The 20,345-nt window shown below is 41.0% G+C and overlaps 2 protein-coding genes across 2 annotated transcripts in view; both read left to right on the top strand. All coding sequences in view use genetic code 11, as the record gives it.

Moving 5' to 3' along the window:
* Positions 1-7,184, top strand: part of EGR_02167 (Sodium-driven chloride bicarbonate exchanger) — a gene marked incomplete at both ends in the record, with an annotated part of 11,008 nt that extends 3,824 nt beyond the window's left edge. Inside the window, 7 exons of the mRNA XM_024491416.1 lie at positions 717-865; positions 985-1,179; positions 1,264-1,443; positions 1,516-1,778; positions 2,844-3,038; positions 5,058-5,481; positions 7,068-7,184. Coding sequence (XP_024354269.1) covers positions 717-865; positions 985-1,179; positions 1,264-1,443; positions 1,516-1,778; positions 2,844-3,038; positions 5,058-5,481; positions 7,068-7,184 — 1,523 coding nt within the window. The remainder of the gene's footprint in view (positions 1-716; positions 866-984; positions 1,180-1,263; positions 1,444-1,515; positions 1,779-2,843; positions 3,039-5,057; positions 5,482-7,067) is intronic.
* Positions 7,185-8,866: 1,682 nt separating this feature from the next.
* The window catches only part of EGR_02168 (Erythroid differentiation-related factor), a gene marked incomplete at both ends in the record, with an annotated part of 12,982 nt that continues 1,503 nt past the window's right edge, over positions 8,867-20,345 (top strand). The window contains 15 exons of the mRNA XM_024491417.1: positions 8,867-8,887; positions 9,538-9,842; positions 9,877-9,940; positions 9,980-10,111; positions 10,141-10,259; positions 10,301-10,606; positions 10,683-11,068; positions 11,437-11,885; positions 13,975-14,208; positions 14,869-15,187; positions 15,585-15,910; positions 17,077-17,316; positions 18,425-18,826; positions 19,507-19,960; positions 20,055-20,334. Of these exons, the coding sequence (XP_024354270.1) occupies positions 8,867-8,887; positions 9,538-9,842; positions 9,877-9,940; positions 9,980-10,111; positions 10,141-10,259; positions 10,301-10,606; positions 10,683-11,068; positions 11,437-11,885; positions 13,975-14,208; positions 14,869-15,187; positions 15,585-15,910; positions 17,077-17,316; positions 18,425-18,826; positions 19,507-19,960; positions 20,055-20,334 (4,037 nt within the window). The remainder of the gene's footprint in view (positions 8,888-9,537; positions 9,843-9,876; positions 9,941-9,979; positions 10,112-10,140; positions 10,260-10,300; positions 10,607-10,682; positions 11,069-11,436; positions 11,886-13,974; positions 14,209-14,868; positions 15,188-15,584; positions 15,911-17,076; positions 17,317-18,424; positions 18,827-19,506; positions 19,961-20,054; positions 20,335-20,345) is intronic.

Genomic DNA, 20,345 nt, shown 5'->3' on the forward strand with positions numbered 1-20,345 from the left:
TTACTGGCACGGCCCAAGGGCCAGGCCGCTCGGTGAAGTTGAACCTTTATCAAAACGAGAGTTTAACAACCGACGTATCACAATATGATGTCTTGCAAAAAATGTATTAGTTAGGGTAAACTAAAGACTACCGTTTCCTCAAGACTCTTTTAAATGGCATTTTTTAAGAATAAAGCTCCTAGATTATTATCGTGATGCTTTTCGATAGATTGCAACTTGAGGTGTTTAAACATTGAGCAGCACTCCCAGAGACCATAGGTTTATTTGTCAAAATCAAAAAGAAATTTTTATAAAAGTAGTGTTTTTTTTCCCATCCCTAATATTCACCACCAGGCTTTTGTCATTCACACACACTATATCTACTTTATCCACAGTTCATCTTAACATTTGCATTAGGTAGAGCATTCTGGAGGTATTGCTTATATTTTGGAAAGCATAGAGGACTTTGGCATTTTGATTAGAATGCTAAATGGTATCGGATTTATTTAAGAAAAATTGTGATTTAAATATTTTTTTATAATTAAGGAATCGCCTTTAGTTCTACAAAGTTTTTTGTCATTTAGCTCAGCCATTTCCAAATCACGCGTCATCTTTCTTTATATCCCACAATCCTTTTGGCACAAGAAATCTTGTTAATGAGCTTTAGACCAGCTGCTTGCTTACGGTATCTTCTGTATTTTTGCACTTTTTCTCATATGTATTACCGGTTTTCCTAGTCAATGAAGTTAATGACTCCTACAATATAAGTTTGAACATCTTTTCCGCTGGAGTCTTCACAATCCTCTATTCCTTATTTGCCGGACAACCGCTGGGGAGTATTGGCATTTCTGGACCCAGTTTCTTTCTCGAAACAGTTATTGCACTTGTAGGTCTATCCGTAATGCTAAATTACTTACTTATATTGCAATGCTTGGAGAAAGAGTGAATGTCACTAATTTGCAACTCACTATTCTACTTAGTGTATTATTTCAATTGCTCTTCTAGTTTGCCGCGCAGGCGGGAGTCGACTATTGGGCGTATCGTTTTCTGACCGGACTCTACATGACTGCATTCGGCATTATTCTAATATCCATGAATCTTTCATCGATGGTTCTCTATGCTAGGCGCTCTCTTGAAGAGATATTTAGTGCATTCATATCCTTTTTCCTTATCTTGAAATCTACTTTTTCCATGTTTCGGGTAAGCGGTGGTGAATTACTTGAGTCAACTGCAAAAAACGGCCCTGTTTAATGCTGTGATTAAAGACTTTTTGCGTTTCTTTAGGCTGTGCCTCTAGAAATCTATCAACCAAACAACAACACTAGCGTAGACGAGTTGCAAAAAGCACTTAATAGCTCACAAACCGGTTCAAGGGCAGCCATTCAACTCTTTCTGGCACTGTGTATGCTGGTTTTTTCGCTTCTCATTAACAAATTAAAGAGAAGCCACCTATTTCGACGTACGGTGGGTCAAGGTCCGAGGGACCATTTTATGCTCATATGAAACGTCGTATTAAACCTGTTTTGCCTCTCTTAGTTCCGCTACTGGATCGGGGCTTTTAATGTGCCTTTGGGAATTGTGTTTGTCACCGCTCTGAATTACATCTTCTTCTCGACTTACCCCATAACCAAACTGGGCGTTCCACCGGCAGTAGAGGCCGATCCTACCACTTGGTTCGTTCTGGTCGATTTCTCCAAGATGAATACCCTTAATCGCTCTCCTGCTCTCGTTCATGGCACGGCGGTGGTTATCGGGTTCTTCTTTTGTCTTCTCATTTTCACGGAAATTGCCCTCAATAGGTGAGAATTTTATCGAAAATGGTGCCAAAGAAAATCAATCATACACTGAACATAATATATTTTTTACCGATGGTTCCAATGTTGGTACGGTTGCTACCAAGATCTCAGAGAAAAATCGGCCAACATGGGCCTGATGTCTTACCCTTTAACTGTAAAATTAATGATTTTTATTTTGTCTTACCTTTCCAGCCTAATTGACAATTTTTTTAGGCAAGTGTGTCGCATATGTGTATCGCGTGGGTTTTAGGCGTCAAATGTATGCGGCATTGATGATGAACGTGATACTTGTGCGAACTTATTTCCAAATTTTGTAAATATAGAGGCCCTGCACCTTGAATAGATACCTGTTTAAGAAGTTCAGTTTGCATGCGATGATAATGTAAGGTTACGGCAACATTCGAAGACTATTTTTAGATAACACCTCAATTTTGAATGCAAGTTTGAAATTTTTACGTTATTTTACACAATTTTATAGACCTCTTTCCAAATCTAATGCTTTTTAAGGTCAAATTTCCTCCAATTTGCATTGTAGTTCTTTGAGTGCCTTAAGTGATCTAACTTCGACACGTCATTATTGACCCTACCTTGACGTAGTGCCTCAGTTAACGGAATACATCCTTAATATTGCTGGTTTTTGCAACTTATCTGCATCTTACAGGTGGTATAAGAACTTTACCTTTGCTAGTTGTTTTAATTTAACGCACAGAGAGAAGTACGCAGAGACATGAAGCATCATCTTGGAACCATTTGGTACAGTGACAAACAGCACGAGGAAGGGGGATAAATCATTTTGGGCATGGTCTTAATGTTTTCTTGATACCAAAAGACTTCTTTTACGTCAATATTATTTGAACTTTGGTTAAACTTTCAATTAAGTTTTAAACAGGTAATAATAAGTTATAAATTGTTGGTAAATGAATCGCATTTTAGTGTAACATCTACTGATTGAAATAGTATGTTAAGAAAGATTAAACTGAATTATGTACAGTTTGAGTTCAAGTGAATTTGGAGAGAGAAGATTGTGCGTTATAAGCTTGATAACATCACGTTTATCCCCTCATCCAGTGTCACGGCCTTGAAGCCAAAAGCAAAGAAACCGAGTCCCTTTGTGATGGACCACGTGTTGACAGTTGTGATTTTTCCTCTTATGTCCTGCATTCTCGGTTGGCCGTTTGTATCGGGTGTCCCGGTGCGCACAATCGCCAATACAATGGCCCTTATCATAGTGGACCCTCATCCTCCACCGGGAAAACCTGCTGAGTAAGTCATCAGTACAGGCGCCCTCCCCTTATCTATCCTCTCGGCCCCCTGTCACATGCATCAATCATGCGATATGAACCCATGGCGTGGGTCCTTTAGGAGTACACTTGATATGCCACGAGTTTTTTGCATTCTCTAATTCTTTATGTCACCTTTGTAATCAAGATTGGATTTGTGTTAAAGGTGGCAGAACGAAATTTTTAACCAATAGGAGCATTTAATGGTTTATAGAGTATATTCATATTTACTTTATAACATCATGACAATTTTACAACCGCTTTTAGAAGGAAGCCTACTGTTTGGTAAGAAAGCTGAAAAATAAGGGTCATCTCAAGGCCAAGTAATTTGGTGTTTAGCACTTTCTAGTGTGCCCAAATAAACTAGAGGACCATTTAGCGACTATTCCAAAAGAGGATATTTTTCATTAATAGACAACCTTCAAATTTAACGTAGATTTTTTTCAAGTCGTCAGTTAATGGATTGTAAGAAAAAAGCTCAATGTCTTTCAGAAAAATTTCTCACCAGATACGGGGTTAGTTCTTATATATAGGTTGTTCAACACTTTTTCATGTTAAAAGAATGTTTTTGGTCATTTTGAACTAATAAGTTGTTTGAGATATGGATGAAAACAATGAACTATTCCAAATCAATCTAAAACTTTTAATAGACCTCTTCACTTATTACTGCCTTAAAAATGTGAAAATATGGATCTTAATTTAATACTAATGCGTTCTTGTGAGTTAAAACCACTAATTTACAGTGAAAGTACGTAAAATAAAAACACGCCATATCCACAAACAGTTCATACCTGCTTCTAAAACAGCACACATCGTTTACTCCATCGTTCCAGTTATTGTAATGATGAAATCTCACTGCAGTAATCGAGCAGCTGTGCTTGTCTTGGGAATTATTTAAAAGTGACTTGAATTGGTTTTGGAGGCATTACATATATGAAATCTCTGTTCCTATTCCCGGTTTTAGTACTACGAAACACTTTCAAAACTATTAGGAAAGGGGCTCTAAGGCTATTACTCTTTCAAGTAGGTTTGGAAAAGACCAGATAATATGTGACGCCCTGAAAATTCCCTCAAGACGAAAGAAGACATAGTACTCGAGCAGAATATATATACCCGATATCCAGGAGATCTTGGATCTACCGGCATGGTCCGAAGGCCAAATCACCAGGTGAAGGTACAATGGCAGAGCATCTAAGGACCAAAACCGAGGGTTAAACAAACAACCAAAGTATCACAAATATGTCAAAAACGTTACCCAGAACAGCAGTTTATAAAATTCCCAACCGCCAAGAAATGCAAAGATGTCGTAGCAATGAGTTTCCAATCCGCACGTGTAATATTGTAGAAAAACTGGCCACCGCAATTAAAATGGTTAATATTTGCTTCTATCTTAAATAACTTTTCCATCTCTATGATTATTAAAGTTTTTTTAGTCACACAAAGTGCTTGAATGCCATATGTCTACTTTTGAACGGCATGATTGTGTCAGTTGAAGATGACGATATCAGGAGGGTTCCCGTTCAATGGGTTATGGTGTACCTATGTCTCCAAAGCAGGGCTGAAGCGTACGCCTATAATGGTTTGGTTATAACTCTAGGATAATACACCCGAGGCCATAGGAAAGATCCTGGGGCATTTGTAGAATCCTAGTGAGCAGAATAATCTTGCATGTGGCTCACGTGATTGATCGTCTCGTGCCTTCATTCCCAAAATCACTAATTTATAATCGCCAACTTAAAAGAGCGGCGAGCTGGAATGATGATAAGTGTTTTTTTAGACTCGGAGATATCCTCGGAACGATGCATAGAATACTAGCAACGTCTACTGACCTATGATTAATCCCCACTCCTTTAATGGTTATTTAAAACGAACCTATTAATTGCATAATTATCATTTTGAAGGGGCGATTATTGATCCTATGGATAGTTCAGCCTTCCTAGACGGGAATTTCTCGATATGAATAGTGGGTCATTAGTGGATTTCATCAATTTCCCTATTACAGAATCATCAGCCTGGTGGAGCAGCGAGTGAGTGTGCTGATTGTGGGTGTGCTAGTGACAGTGTCCGTATACCTCGGCGATATCTTGCACCTAGTTCCAGTTGCCGCACTCTACGGCATGTTCCTTTACCTCGGGCTGATCGGACTGCGTGGACTTGACAGTGTAAACACTTTGACGGCCCTGCTCACCCGTCGCAAGCACTGGGGTAGGTGGGAGTTCCTCACCGACCTCCCCAAACCTCAGCTAGCCGTTATCGTCTCTATCAACTTCGGCGAATTGGCTATCCTCGTTGTCTTCATCATTCTGGCTGAGTTTACCGACATCAACTACGTCACTTTAGCTACTCCCCTCGTTCTCATTGGCTCGGGGCTTGTGCGCGAATTTCTTCTCCCCAAATGGCAGTGGCTGGCTCCTACGCTCGCTAAGGTTCCTCCCACCATGTGGATACTTGCCACTTTAACCATCTTTTGGGAAAGCTTTTTTCTAAAGGCACGGAAGAGCTGAGTTACTAGTTGGTTAGAAGACGATACTCATCCAACTCCTTCTAATAGTGTCAGAACTCATTCGCCCGTTGATTTAGAACCTGACATGCCCTACGATGCCTTTAGTGATAATTAGGCCATTGTAGCGGGATGCTAAAACCTTAAAATTAGTAACATTGAATGTCTGTGTTATGTTATTTTAAAAGCCGTTTTATAGTAAATATTCAAGATGCAGAAAACTGGCAACATGGGGGGACTTCATCACTGTTACGCACACCGTTTCAACACATATTATTCTTTTGCAGGCATAAACATGATGCACCCAATTTTCTTACCTTGAAGAGAGATATAAAGCGCTTACCTTTTTAATTACAGGCTTCAAATCACCGCATGTAGATCACAAAGCCTGAAACACTAACATAAAGGCTGCACTGGCAGCTTAAGTGGACTTTAGTTCAGTGGGAAGCAGTTCCAACGTCGTCTTATTAATCCTCATAAATACCGAAACAACGAAGGTAGATAAAATGGAAACCTTAGGATCTAAGAATTATTTTTTTTGAGAGCAAAGAATAAGACGAAATGCAAGAGGACAACTTCAGACTTAAAACACCAAAGAGAATCCAGCGAGTCTTTGCAAATGAGAGAAAATTTACCCGTTGTCAGCCAATGAGGGCATTGTAAAGCCAAGGCCCGCACAGTTCATAAGCAAGTGGATACAAAACTTTAAACTTCAAAGGAACCAAAATTTAGACGAAACTATCACTTCATTTACAAAAAGCATATCCAAGGGGTCATTTGATAAACTTAGGTTTTAAAGCCCATAGGCACTGGCAATTTCACGAAGATTAATTGGCAAAGATAAGGCCAAAAGAGGAGCCGTTTTATTAGCCATAAAATGAACGGAGACTTTTGAATGTTCTGAATGCTCACTGAGGTGATTATCAGTTTTCCACAAGGCCTCCAAAGCTTATGATCACGTACGAACATCCCTAAGACGGCCTACGAGAAAAATCCAAAACTGGTACCGGCTTATGTCATATTTTTATGCCGATCTTTAGTTAGTCAGTCATATGGTTTATTAATTAACTCGAAATAATGAAGTCACACCTTAGAGTGAATCTTTATATTCAATGATTATAAACCTGCATCTCTCATTTGGGAAAAATTCAATTTTTCGACCACCCATCTGTGCATAGCTATAGTGTGTACGGTTGTATATTTAACCTAAAAGTTAGCAACACTTTTTGGAGTCTCTTTAAGGTATTTCCAAAATTATGAAAATGTTCCTTCCGAACATTGCCTTTATATACCTGGGAAATATTCTATCGTTGCAAATCATAAGGGAATGACGAAATTCATAAAAAAATAGCCAACTTCAAACAGCCTAATGACCCTAGTTCGACCGTGTACAAGTGAAATATAACCTCAACTGATAAAGACATACCAGAAGCCCTGGGTAAAATCAACTTTTTACACTTGTAGATGGCTTTTGTTTAATGTTCAAAAGTCCTTCCTGTCCTTCCGTTTTAGTACGACAAGCGCTGTCTGCCTACGCATCCCAAAAAGACCGAGACGGAGAACAAGTCCGAGGTGTCGCTTCCAGCTAAAAATGACCGCCTCTCCTCTGTTGAGACGCTAATTTTCTGAATGATACCAACCTGGCTTTCTGCTAACACCCCGGAAGTCACGGGAAATGGTCTAGTCTTGGGGCCATCACCACATACCCACAGGCACGGAAACACCCATACACCCCACGCACAAGCACATCACACCCCATTACCCACGTCTCCTATGTGCTCTTTCACACCTTAAACTAGAGGGACCATTTTATTTCATTTATCCATTTTGTAACTTTACCTTCATACATCCTTGTACCATTTTATTTGCGTACTGTGTGGAAGAGAGGTTGCTAAGTCGGGTAAGCGGTAGGTGAGAGCAACAGTATTTGTACTCCTTGTATACATACTTTTAAATTTATGCAAATATTTAAAAGTGCACCTTGTACTGTATCCAAATTGACCGATAATGACATAGAATGCATAAAGGTCAAAGTTGACACACCTAAACTTTACAGATAGTTGTTTAGTCAAAGCACCTTGCACTTAGGCCTGGAAGGCCAGTTCTGTAAGGGCCACGTCAGACCACGGGCTTAGAAGGGTAGAACTGTCGCCAAACACTGATCGTTAAAATACGCATCTGTCCTCACCATCCCCTTTAACAATTATATCCCATGGTAGCTTTATCAGCGAGTTTCCGTGTAACTATGATCAAAGTATCCCAAAAGTGAAACAATTCCTGAAAAGAGGTCGAAATGCTTGATTGGTGTGAAGCAGAATGGGGTGATTTGGCAACAGGAATGTACTCGCTTTTATGATGGTCCGGTGCATAGTCAGTGAAAAATGGATGAAATAGAGTCAATTTAGAATGATTAAGGAATCATCACTTTCACTGCTGAGATGTCAGGGAAAAACCAATTACTACACCTTTTGTCTTTGTTTCGCTTCTCCATTCCAATCTTGATCATCGTCTTTTACTCAAATGCGTCACGCATGTTTAGTACACATGCATGGATAAGAAAACTAGAGAACCAACTATGCGTGCCACTGGTAGTGTACTTATTAAGGTGGTAGAATAGAAACTTTGCAATTATGTTCCATTTACGTTAAACGATTATCTAACTGTATGGAGATGTATCACCATCTTCAGCCGTAACTGAATGATCTCCTTTGGCGATGACAATAAAAAAGCATAGATAAGAAATGCAAGAATAACCATCAGAAGAGGGGAACCAATTTATTAAAAGTGACCAAGCAGAATACAGTTTACTGGGCATTCTTGTCCAAATGAATGAGCTATTATTAATTTAAGCAAAACTGTTGAACGTCAATTGATCGCATTATTGTAACAGTGCACCATTTTGATGCCTTTGCACATTGATCTGCGGGACGCAGTTTGGACTGCTACATTAAACATTTATAATAGGTAAAGATTTGCAAAGGCTATTGGCAATCACTTTTGCAGTAAGGATGCAGGCTTGACAAAGACACGCTATAATATAATACAGTAACCAAGTTCCTGCGCTGCCCGAGGGTTTCTTATAAATTGGCACTAAGATAAAGGGATTTTTTATGGTCTAAATATGTTAATTATTTAGAAAAGTATGTACTAGCAGAGGTAAAAGGCTCCCGATCATGTACCTTAAAATCAACCGCGTATTTGAAACAGACCTTCAGAACTCTAGGGAACTTGTTGCATCCATATTTGTAGGACATTTTTTCAGCCAAATACAACAAAGGCTGGTGTTTCCTGCAAAAGTGTGCTATGGGGATATGAGAACCAACACGTGCATTGTCGCTCTCCCTTTTAAACTTAAAATGTTCTCCCCACTGCTTTGTAAATCGAAAGTTGTGTCTAATGATACTCGTTTATGATTGTTACCTGAGCGGTTTGTCTGCTTTTAAATCCTTTTATATTAAGAGTTGTAAAAGTATTGTAATACGATAGTGGTTTATCCCTCGGTTCTAGTGAGGCGTCACATTTGTACTTTGAATTAGCCCCTTGTGCCTCGCTGGGTGGGCTAGTCTTTTGGACCATGCCAATGGCCCAGACACCTTCTTCGTGCTGAATATATATATATATATATAATCTGCCCGAGTATTGTGTCTTCTTTCGTCTTCAGGGAGTCTCAGGACGCTACAGTTTGGCAGTACTCCGTATTTACTCTAGACTATTTTCCTTTTCGATTAGAACTTGCTGGTAGAAGGGGAAGCAATACATATAATTTGAAGCCATTTAAGCCCTATTTTGTGTGTGTCCCAAATTTGTTTAAAACATAGAGTCGCTGGTTGCAAAATGTATTTGTTCTTAAAGGAAATGTTAGGGAGCTTTACTTCATATAAGTATGTGAACTTTAGTAAGTTTGATGAGATGTGTCTGCAAACTGCAATTTATTTTATTACTTTAGTTGTGCTTATGTGAGGAATTTGTTACTGGGTTTTAGATTAATAATGTGGATGATGCCCTGCGGGCAGATGTAGCCTGCAAATATAGTCAGCGTTACCTTGTGTGTTCAAACCTGATAATGTGTAGCGATTCTCTTCGCCATACAGATGAAAGTGCGTCTGAAGACAATGAGAAGGCCATTATTTTGTACAAAAATGCTGATGAAATTATGCGTATTAATGTTCTGCACAAAGGTTTCAATATACACAATCAACCCAAAAATTACATGAATTTTCGGACAAGTATTGAAGAAATAATATATCATGCGGTTAGAGCGGACATAGCAAAGTCGCCGTACACTAGGTTTGTTGAACTCACCCGTCATTAATATTTATAGCTTCAAAATTTCGAATAAGTACATATCTGTAATAAACGACTTCGATGTTCTTACAGACGCGCGCGTAAATTTGGCATTTGCCAATTTTATTACGTTTATCTAGTCTCTTAAAGCGCTAGTGAAGATGATTTTCGATTCTTCCATCCGTACTTCTACTGTCAGACACCGTGTTGGGGACCTGTTCCTCTTTGATGAATTCGGCATTGATTCGTTCATCCTAACCAGCTCTTCTTACGTAGGCAAATGTTTCTGATCATTGCATAGGGTCACTGGCCATGGCTGGAAGGATTTATTCATCGCCACAAGATTTATCTAAATGGAGCTGAATTCACTCGACACGCTCTGACTATGCGTGACCTTTATATTAATTTCCTCTATCACACGTATGTTCACAATTCTACTATTTCTTAGCGGAAATCTTTAGTGTTGGGCCGAATAACTCATTCGTTGGTGATTTGACACAAAATATAATTAAAAGTGGTTCTGGAAGTTCTAATGGCCCAGTTTCCAACCGCGCCAAGGCAATTGTTTCATCATCTCCACTGGAATTGGCGGCTTGCAATGTGCCGCCAAACTCTTCCTCCGATAACCCATCATCAGAGTTCAATCGAAATGCGGATGACTTTCTACGCTTGGCCAAGTGGAAAATCGATGACCTCAGTTTTCTTGTCGGTTCTGACTTAGCCATCTTTGGAACCAAAAATCATCCTTGCATCAGCTTGCGACTAAAGTGACTTTCGCCACACTGGTCATTTTACGTTTGACCGTACAATACCCGTACTGTAATTCCAACACTTTCCTTCCAGTTCACTTCGCGAACCGATAAATGTACTGACAGGCATTGACATGTGGCTGGAGAATATTCTCAACGAAGTGCCCAAGGTGGCGATGTGTTTCCACAACGAGGGGATCGTGATGCAGGAGTACGAGCTGTACAATACCACCGACTTACCCAAGCTGACGGGTTTCGATAAGGATCATATCCTCCGAATTATGCGTAACTTGGCAATGTTCCTCAAAAACAACGCCACACAGGAGGGTCACACCTATTGGCTTGTGAAGGAAGCTGGGTTTGATGTTGTAAAACTGTATGATCTCACGGTGCTTTGCGACAAGTCGAATGTTTCTAATGCGTATCATGACTTTGAGAGTGATAAAGAGGGAATTGAGAGTGTGGATGGAAGTTCTGGTGGTAAGTACTATGCTTTAATCGAATTTCAAACGTTATTAGGTGAGAGAATGCCATAAAATAAGCTTTTTCCCAACCTCGATAAAATTTGCATTTGAGTTATTTTTATAATACATTAATGATACGCGCATAAAGTGCAGTAGTTTTTTGTAAATTAACATACCTATTTTGCGAGTGCTATAAATTTCTGTCGACGAAAATTATCCCGATTTTTGAACACACCTTGACTACCACTATTTCTATTCGTGATTCTAGCAACAATGAAACCATGTAAGACGTTAGCGCTATGCTCTGTTGCTCTGAGATGTTGCATTATGCTACCACGTCGTATACTTCATTTTATCGTAATTCCTTGTTTTTGTTTATCTCAGGTGTTAATCCCTTTATCCTGCCGGTGGCGACCCTCTGTTTTAAACTAGCCGAGCACCGAGTTTCTCAGCGAGATCGATACCTCAAACAGCAAGCTACTAACCCCAGCGTCATTGTCAGAACACGTAATTCGGGGGCTGGACGGCAGGAGAGCATGGACGACTACTTGACCGACCTGCGTGCCTTCCTTACCGACGTTCTACGACTGCTGAAAAATTGTCTTAATCTCATCGGCACTATGGAGGAGGGGGCGGGTGAGGCGTACGAGCACAGTCAAGCCCTACCCGGCTCGCGATCTTCCTCGCCTGGCCGTCCACCGTCTCTAAGGCCCTATGCTGACCTCAAGTCGAGGGCTCTGCTTCTACTCTGTCGGCTCTATCTCTCCACCCCGCCTGAGGACATCATAGTATGCGCCTCTTTGGTGCTCAAGCCCACGCCAGCTGCGCCTGAGGTGGGTCGGTTGGTAATGTGGATGCTTACAGTTAAAGCTTTTTGACCTCGAAAACGACCTGAATTTGTGTAGACTAATATAAGCTTGCATAGGGGCGACAAAAATGCTAATTAGTACCTATTGCGATGAAGAATTCAGTTTATGATTGTGTTGCAAATCGGTTTCGCAAAAAATGGCTTTGCGTAGGTCTATATGCGAACAGTTTTGAGTGATCGAAATGTCAACGCATCCATGTGCCGCTTCCAGGGGTCAAGATGGTCTGTTATCCACAGTTCTGACTGATATGCCGGAGCTTTGAGTTGGCCGGCTGACAGAAATGCGTAGGTAGGATAAATAGTGCGTAGTTCATCAACGTTACATGTTTATTTCATTCACTCTTACTTAAACGGAACTACAATCGTTGCGAGCTGGGTGAATGGCAGAATAAGGTGTACGAATTTCGGAATGATTTCCAATGCCGATTTCTGTGTAAATCTTGTTTCATTCACGAACGGTTCTACTAATCTCCATATCGTAATTTCTGGTCAGATCCCCAGTCTGTTGTTTTCAAACTTGCTTTGTATATGCATATACATGACCAACTTCTAAATTTGATCGGAACTTTATGGGATTTGTCAAATTTAAATGTTCATGCTTGTTATTGGCTGATGAAATGGCATCCGGCTAGCTGAAATGTTGACCGACGTTTGCGCCAATAGATGGGTTATGCACGTGATGGCTTCACCACTGATATGAACTTGTACAACGAGGCTATGTCAGGCAACCGTTGGTGTAATGCAGGCAATTTTGTTATCGCTCTTCTTTACAAGCATAATTAACCGTGTTCCGAATCGTAACTGACCATTGGTATTTACGATGGCTATTCACCTCCCTAATCAGCGGGTAGAATTTTTTTGCTTCAGTGATTGATTGTTACCTTCATTCATCATGGTATTAAATTTTAAAAATTACTTCGGATTAAACAAATCATAAACTGTTCATGCTGCTTTTTACCTTAAGATAGAACAATATTTTTGTTATGGACCTGCTAATTTCACGCGCTATAGTCATGTTACTAGACGCACCAGTAAGCTCCTTACATCCGGTTGAGGCACAAAAAGATTCAACGCTTATTAACGTTAGAACAGTTTACATTCTGAGGATAACTAATAATTGATCATGTCTCGGCTAGTCGTGTAACCATTTTTTTCTCTAGGATTGAAATTTAGCACCATCTGTCACCAGAAAATGACGTAAATTATAAAATATGCCAAGTAACAGAGCTCCGTCGTGCTTTTTGCAACTAGTTGTGTCGGGAGCACGGATTCATCTCTGTCGACATATGAGCTCAGTGTGGGAATGGAGTTGATGTCCACAGAGTTTCTACAGCTTGCCGTATTCGTGTGGCGTATCCAAAGCCACAAACTAGAGAGGCAAAGAAAGTACATCAGCAATGATTTAGTGAAATATTAAAATAACATTTGAAAGAGTTAAATAGAAGTTGAATGTGAGTGCTGGAACCGCCCTAAATTCAAGAATATGTATTCCTTAGAAATGAGGTTTTGTGTGTAGATAATGTGGCGTCAGCAGTGCATCATCGCGAACATGTTTTACGAACATCTCATTTGTTGATATCACAATATTGGTTCTGTGCTTAGAATATTATGGCCCAAATGAAGGCGACTTTGAGGACACGTGTTTTTTTTCAAACCGATGAAGTTAAATAAGTGCAGAAGGCATTGCCGTTTCACTGATTGGAATCGATTATTGTTGTGAAATACACTTTGTGTCCTAGAATTTTTTGTTTATTACTCTCAGTGGCCAGATTTATGTATAAAATTCATTTGCTTTTGTTAGCCATTTTTTGATGTAATTCGGCTGTCATTATCATCCGTCTTATTTTGTATTGGCTTACATCTTTTTATTTGTTTTTAAATGATGCGTCGTAATTTTTCGGTACTTGATTTATTGTATTTGTCTCCTGAATTGTAGAATGAAAGCTGATTTTTGATTATTTAACAAGACTGACCATATTTATCCTCTATGTTCCGAACTATGGCGGATGATGCGCAACAGTCTAAAAGTATGCTTATCATTCCCATGAATTTAGATGGTGAGCGTGAGTGTGGCAGAGTTTGCGAAGGAAAGCGGTGCTGCACCAGATGTAATGAACGCTGTCTACCCACCAACTTCCACACGATCGCCACCACCACAGGCCTCTCCCGGATCTGTGCAGACGTCTCCATTGAAGTCCTCCAAACGTCGGACGTTACGGCTCGGCGATTCCATCATTGAAGCCTTCCGCTCTCCACAGACCGATCGCGTGTCAATCCTTACCACACAGGTAGATCGCTAGGCATACCTTGCCTTGAAGTACTTTTGCAGTCGTCAGAAACCTAAATTTTACTCGTTATTTGGAAGAACTAGCATCCAGGATATCGAGTTGGCAAGATTAACTTATTGTTTGTTTGATTTGGAGAACACTTTACAACCGGGTTTTATCACGACCATTGAATAGAAATAGGAAGCAATGTGGTATAAATAAATTTCGAAAGTACGGCGCGAACAGTCCATTGCAACTGATAAAGCACTGGAACACGGCGGTGACATGGAGCGATATTCACTAGGTCTGTCCCCAAACTACAATTCAATAGGCCGCTCATTATCGTTTCGTGTTCTCTCTGCAAAGTCAGATTGCCCAAGTTCATCGGTTTTATAACTGACTAGGAGAACTTTCAACAAAGTAAATAGATTGTATCTACTCACTTTCATTGAAAAGAATGGTAGAACAAGAGGCGGTTATTGAAGCCCCCAGTTGTGTAAACTTCAAACACTAAAACATTTAGCATTTTGGCATTCAGTATCAATTACACAAGTTTAAGGTACTGTTTCAAAAAATGACTTCTCAAATAACAGGGCCTTCGGCACCAGGTGAACCACAGTTCAAGGCTTCACCGGGCCTATCGCTAAAATTCGATTTACCAGAATGTGGTTTGCTCCTCAGCTGACCGAGACTCTGCGTCCGGCACTGCCGTATGTGGAACTAGGGCTTGATCTCGGCGGCAGTGGTGGAGGTACCAAGGCAGATGCCCCCGCGCTGGTGGCGGTGGCTGGTGGGGAAGGGACGGAACGATGGAAGCGGTGGCGCGCTCAGGCTACCGAAATGCTCCCTTTTGTGGTTGTCAAGCAGGCGGTGGTGCAGGCCTGTCGCCTGTGGTCGCGTGTCTTTCCCCTCGGCATTTCTCCCGACACCGTCACCCCCGCTAAATGTCGACGTCTTCATGAATGTTCTCAACTCGTTGTCTCTGCTCTTTTTCACCTCGGTAGGTCTATTTGTCATGCACTTGAACGGACTGGGCGAAGCATTCTCAACGTTTATTGATCATGGGGATCTAGCTGTTTGATTCATCTTTCACTTGGTGCTCATGGGTTAAACAACGCCCTATCACAAGGGCAAGTTACGTAGCTTTCTATTTATTATTGTTACTTAAGGCTGTGCGACTCACCCATTTACGTTGGTGTGTTTGCAGAAGCGCATGCTACGTTTTGGAATAGTAGAGAGTAGGGAGATGACAAACTCGATCGGCGTGCTGTGGGTGAAGATAATGTCTGTGGAAGATTGGGTGGATGGGTGTAAGTGTGCTTATGCAGCTGCATTCGAAATTGTAAAAGGATATTTCAGCTTTGGAGAAGACGAATAATCTTTGCTATATCCTCTAGAACACCTTGCTCCTCAGGGGTCTTGTCGTTTCTGCGGCCAGCAGTCACTGTCTGCGCCTGATGGCGCCTCACCCGCCTACCAACTCGGTGTATCCGCGCGTCGCTTCTTCGTCCACCTTGTCCTGGGTCTCCAAGAGGCGCGCAGTCGCGGTGCGAGCCTGCAGTCCATACCAGATGCGGCGGTCAAAGTGTCCAGGCGTTCTTTCCTAAACCTAACTCTTGCAAGAGTCTGCCCTAAGGCCTCACTTCTTTTGCTTCCGGTGTTGAGAGTGATGACGAGTGGTCTGGGCGGTTCTCTCCACGTCTGTAGAGAGGCTGACACATGTGTAAGACCCTCTTCTAACTTGCTTTATCTCTACTACCCAATCTGTGCTTAGAATGGCTAAGAATTTTCTTCAAACCTGCTGTTTGTCGTTTCGTTCCGTCAGCTAAACTGTGTCCAAGATTATAGTTATAACCTGAAGTTATTCAAGATCTTGTTTTATTTCTCCACTCCTTGAAAGACTCAAAAAAAGGAAGAAAAGCTCTATCATGTCTGTTGTTTGCTTAAGCTTTCAGGGTTATAAAAATTGGGTCCAACATTGTGTTGCATGCTGAGATCTATGTAGTGTCGTGCTCAATTTCTTTAACTCCTTTCCTCGCAACTTCCCTCTAAATATTGGTCCCTTTCCATTCAGCTTTTCATAACTGTGGACATTTCCTCTCTGTCATAAAAATGTTCAATTAACCTAGTTGAAGGTGCGAAAATTGGTCTCTGATCGAGGCTTTAGTATTTATGGAAAGTAAACTTAGAATAATTTTATCAGCGAATGCCCTCTACTTTCCTAAAATCTTTAACAAATTCATTTGAAATTTTGATAAAATCCCCCCAATCCGGGGTCATTTTTGTTGCTTCAATTTCATCAGTTGACTTAGGCTTGAGGCTCTGTTATCACAATTCCTGCGATCCTGAGGAGTGTGTAAAATCCTCTTTTAACTCCAAAAATCTAGGTTTGGACTTGACTAACTTTTTGAAGCAGTTTTATTGTCGTGAAGATGGACGTATTTGAAATTTTAATGTATTACTAAAATATTTTCCAGTTTATGAATGGCGGATTCTGGGGTGACTTATCAGACTAGCTTATTTAACCTTTTTTCATCTACCTTTTTTCATTGATACTGCAATTACTCCACTTTTTCATGGTCATGACAAGTAAATAGCTCCTTTGATCAAATAATTCGATAAGTGGGTCTCATAATTGTGTATGTTTAGGGTTGCTTTGCATATCAATGCCTCTTGCCACCTTACATTTCAGTTCCCAAGTCGTGATATGGTCGATAAGTATACAAAACGGCTCATTTAATTCGGATATGTTTTTCTGGGTAAAACATTTTTTTGATATTCGACTGGATTTAATTTGTAGGTCTCCTGAATTATCTCATTTCCACTACCCTTGATCTCCCTCATTCTTGTCAAGTGAGTCGGCAAAGCGGTTGATCTTTTTTCTTCTAGATGTACTCCATCCCCACTGCCTGCATGCTGAACACATGGTTGAGGACGTTGGATCTTGTAGTCGATTACCTTAATCAGCTCATACCCCTGGCTTTCTCCACTGCTGCTACTCCTGTGGCCGTTGACGACACCTCCCGCTTCCTGCCTGACATTCGCCTACCAAGCTACCTTTCATTCGCACTCAACGAATTCATGCTTGCGTTGCGTATCTATGGCTCCAATTTCCCTGACATGGAACCAGTGAGCTTTTGTCACCTTTTTTTACATTGATCAATAAGTTTTGAGAACTTTCATTCCTTTGCTTGCAATGCAATCTCTGGCACTACTACATCCATGCACGATTTCGTTAGCTGCGCATTCATCTGACTAGGCACTGTGCAGCTTTTCGCCGTCGTAATTTTCCCTTAATTTTTGGCTTTCTCACTTGGGGTCAAGAGTGCCCAGGTATGGGCCGTTTAAAGCGTTCGTGTGCTAGTAGCGTTGCCATAGTTTTTTCCTAGGTCGATTTTGTTATATAACGATATACTATTTTCCATTGTCTATTCTTTGCTTGCGTCTAATTTATCATCAGAAAGTACTGAAACTGACTACGTTGCACTTTTTTTTTGATGGGTAGAAAGGCTTCCACTTACATTTAGTTATAATCTGCATATCGTTGACTTCGGTAGTGTTATGGATAAGCAATTCCTTTTAAATAGTCAAACTAAATGCTCTCAACCCAACGATATTCCACGCATTCAAATCAATTAAATCAGTAGCGCAAGTATCATGGCTTCATAAGCTTCATCATCCACATTTGACACCCCTCTGCCTTCTCAACCTAAAAGTACTTGTTTTAAGTTAGTTGTTTCTTATCTTCTGGATTCACTTTTGATCCTTCTTTGATGTTTGCTAGGAACACATTGTAACTAGATAAGATTTTGTGGAAGCCGAAATGAATTTATCGGACTGTGTAACTTTTTCCCCCATGTTTACCTCGCGTGAATTCGTTTGAAGTCTATCTGAAATGCATACTGTGACTCTCATTTTACTCGTAGGACGCAACAAGACATGGGTAACTATAAATTACTCTACTGCGATGCCGGAACTGAATCATGGAGACGGCATCTTTTTTGCCTCAAGAAGGGGCTCTCTTCCAAATTAACGCAGACGAATTTGTAGTAGACCAGATTGCCGCTGGGCATTGGCAGAATTCGTTTCATCAACCCAAAAAAAGTAAAAGCTTTTGATATGCGCACGTTCCTCAACTTAATTGGTCGCAGTAAAAATAACTTGGATGGAAGGGATAGGTCAAATATGGGCAGTAATTTTTGCATTGATTTTCCTCTTCCCTACCATCACCATTTAGGATTCCGGTGTCACGCAGCACTTCACAAAGTGGCTAAAGCGCTTCCTTTATCTGCTTAATACGCCCATTTTAGAGGAGTGCTTTCAGCGTTTGCCCCATTCGCTGCAGTTGCTAATTCACTCATTGCGCTTCCAGTCGATCAAAGTAGCCGCCGTGAAGGCACCGGAGATCCTGCAGCCGTCGAAGGCCCTCGTCGAGGCCGAAGGCCATCCTCTCCCACCGATTTTGCAATACCTTGGAATGGCCATCGATGCACTTGCTCCGAGCTTCTCTGTGCTCAGCGCTACCGATCTGTGCTCCTCTCAGATCGATTTGGGTCCCTTCGTGAAGCTCATTCTTGACGTCTTGCGAACAGCCAACGAGTACTTTGTCTATGGTCTTAAGGAACTTGCAGCGAATGAGGTTCGTTAAATGCCCTCCTGCCTCTGTAATCCCTGCTGTCTTCAGTAATCAGTGACTGTCAGAAGTGACTCGTGTGGATAATGGCTTCACAAATCAGTTTTTTGCCTTCCCCTTGTTGCTTTAATCGACATATCATCGGCTTCTACGTTGTCCCTTGTTCTGGTTTTCGCCGGTTTTATCCTACTGATTAGCGACAGAAATATCTAAGCTGCCAATATTTTAAATAATATTTGTGCTTGAAAAATGGCAGTCATTTAAACCATGGGTTAGACCTTTTTTTTGCTGAATCATAAGTACTTTCAATTCGGATTCCGCCCAAAAGTATAGTAAATGAAGGTTTGGAGTTCCAAGCCCATCTTTAATATCTTTTTAGATAGGTGATTGTGTTTGTGTTTGCGTGAATCCTATCATGTTTTCAAGACGCTAGCGCAAGCGACAGATCAGAGTGAGATTAGTGACGTATTGGCTCTTTCCTTTAATCACTTTCATTTTAGGTGTTATTTGCCGATAGATTCTTTTGATATGAAACAGGTTTCTGCTTCGAGTGATTAACTACCTTAAGACAATTTAGATAACTAAGTGATTGGGATGGATCACCTCAATCACAAATCCATTGAAATTATCCAACAGCACTAGAAAGCATTTCATAGTCTTATGGCCTTTGACTCTATTTGTTGCAGACCCCAAGCCTTTGGCTAGTGAACAATATTGCATCGGTTCAGCACAAAGTGGAGAAACTGTTACCCTTTCAGCTGAACAATCTCCTTTCCACCGACCTATTGCAGCTCGGTGCCTCTAGCGCGCGGCGAAAAGCCGCTTCAGGCGACATTTGCTACCGACTGCTGCATGGCTATCTCGGTCCCTTGGACGTTCGTATGATAATCTCTTTCCGCCTCCACATGGTCAAAATTTCGGTCTTCTCGAAGCAGCTCGCAAACACACATTACTCCAATCGATTCGTGACCACCATCTCCGAACAGCTGAAGGTCTCTTTGACCTGGCTGCAACGACATCTCAGCATCTGCGGTGGCTGTGGTGATGCTGATTGCGATGACGCTCAGTTGAAGTACGAGGACTACAAACTCGTTATTTCCATTGTCACGGACATGGTTCTGATACAGAGTGTTCAAAAAGGTGAGCTTAAGCAAGGAGAGTAGTTTAATGGTCATACTATGTGAAACAAATAATTTGGTAAGCTAATACTGATCACTCTTAAACCACTCTTTAGACATACTCTCTGAATCTGGCATCCAGCATATCCTCCGCGATGCCGTCATATTGCGTCGTGTTGTCGATGCACTCCATGATTACCTTACCAAAGCTGAGATTGAATTGCTTTCCAAATTGTTGTCCAAGGAACTGCTTCCTCCACTTTTGCAGCTGGGTAAGACACTGTACTACCTCTGTCTCAGCCTCTATTTAAAGGTTTGCCAGCCTTCTGTCAAATCGTCTGTACGACGCAACAGGAAGAGAATGAGTGATAGTGGCAGTCGTAGTGTCGAAGCCCTGTATACTCTGC

Source organism: Echinococcus granulosus, assembly GCF_000524195.1.
Source record: "Echinococcus granulosus chromosome Unknown EG_S00009, whole genome shotgun sequence".
In the NCBI taxonomy this organism is placed as follows: domain Eukaryota; kingdom Metazoa; phylum Platyhelminthes; class Cestoda; order Cyclophyllidea; family Taeniidae; genus Echinococcus; species Echinococcus granulosus.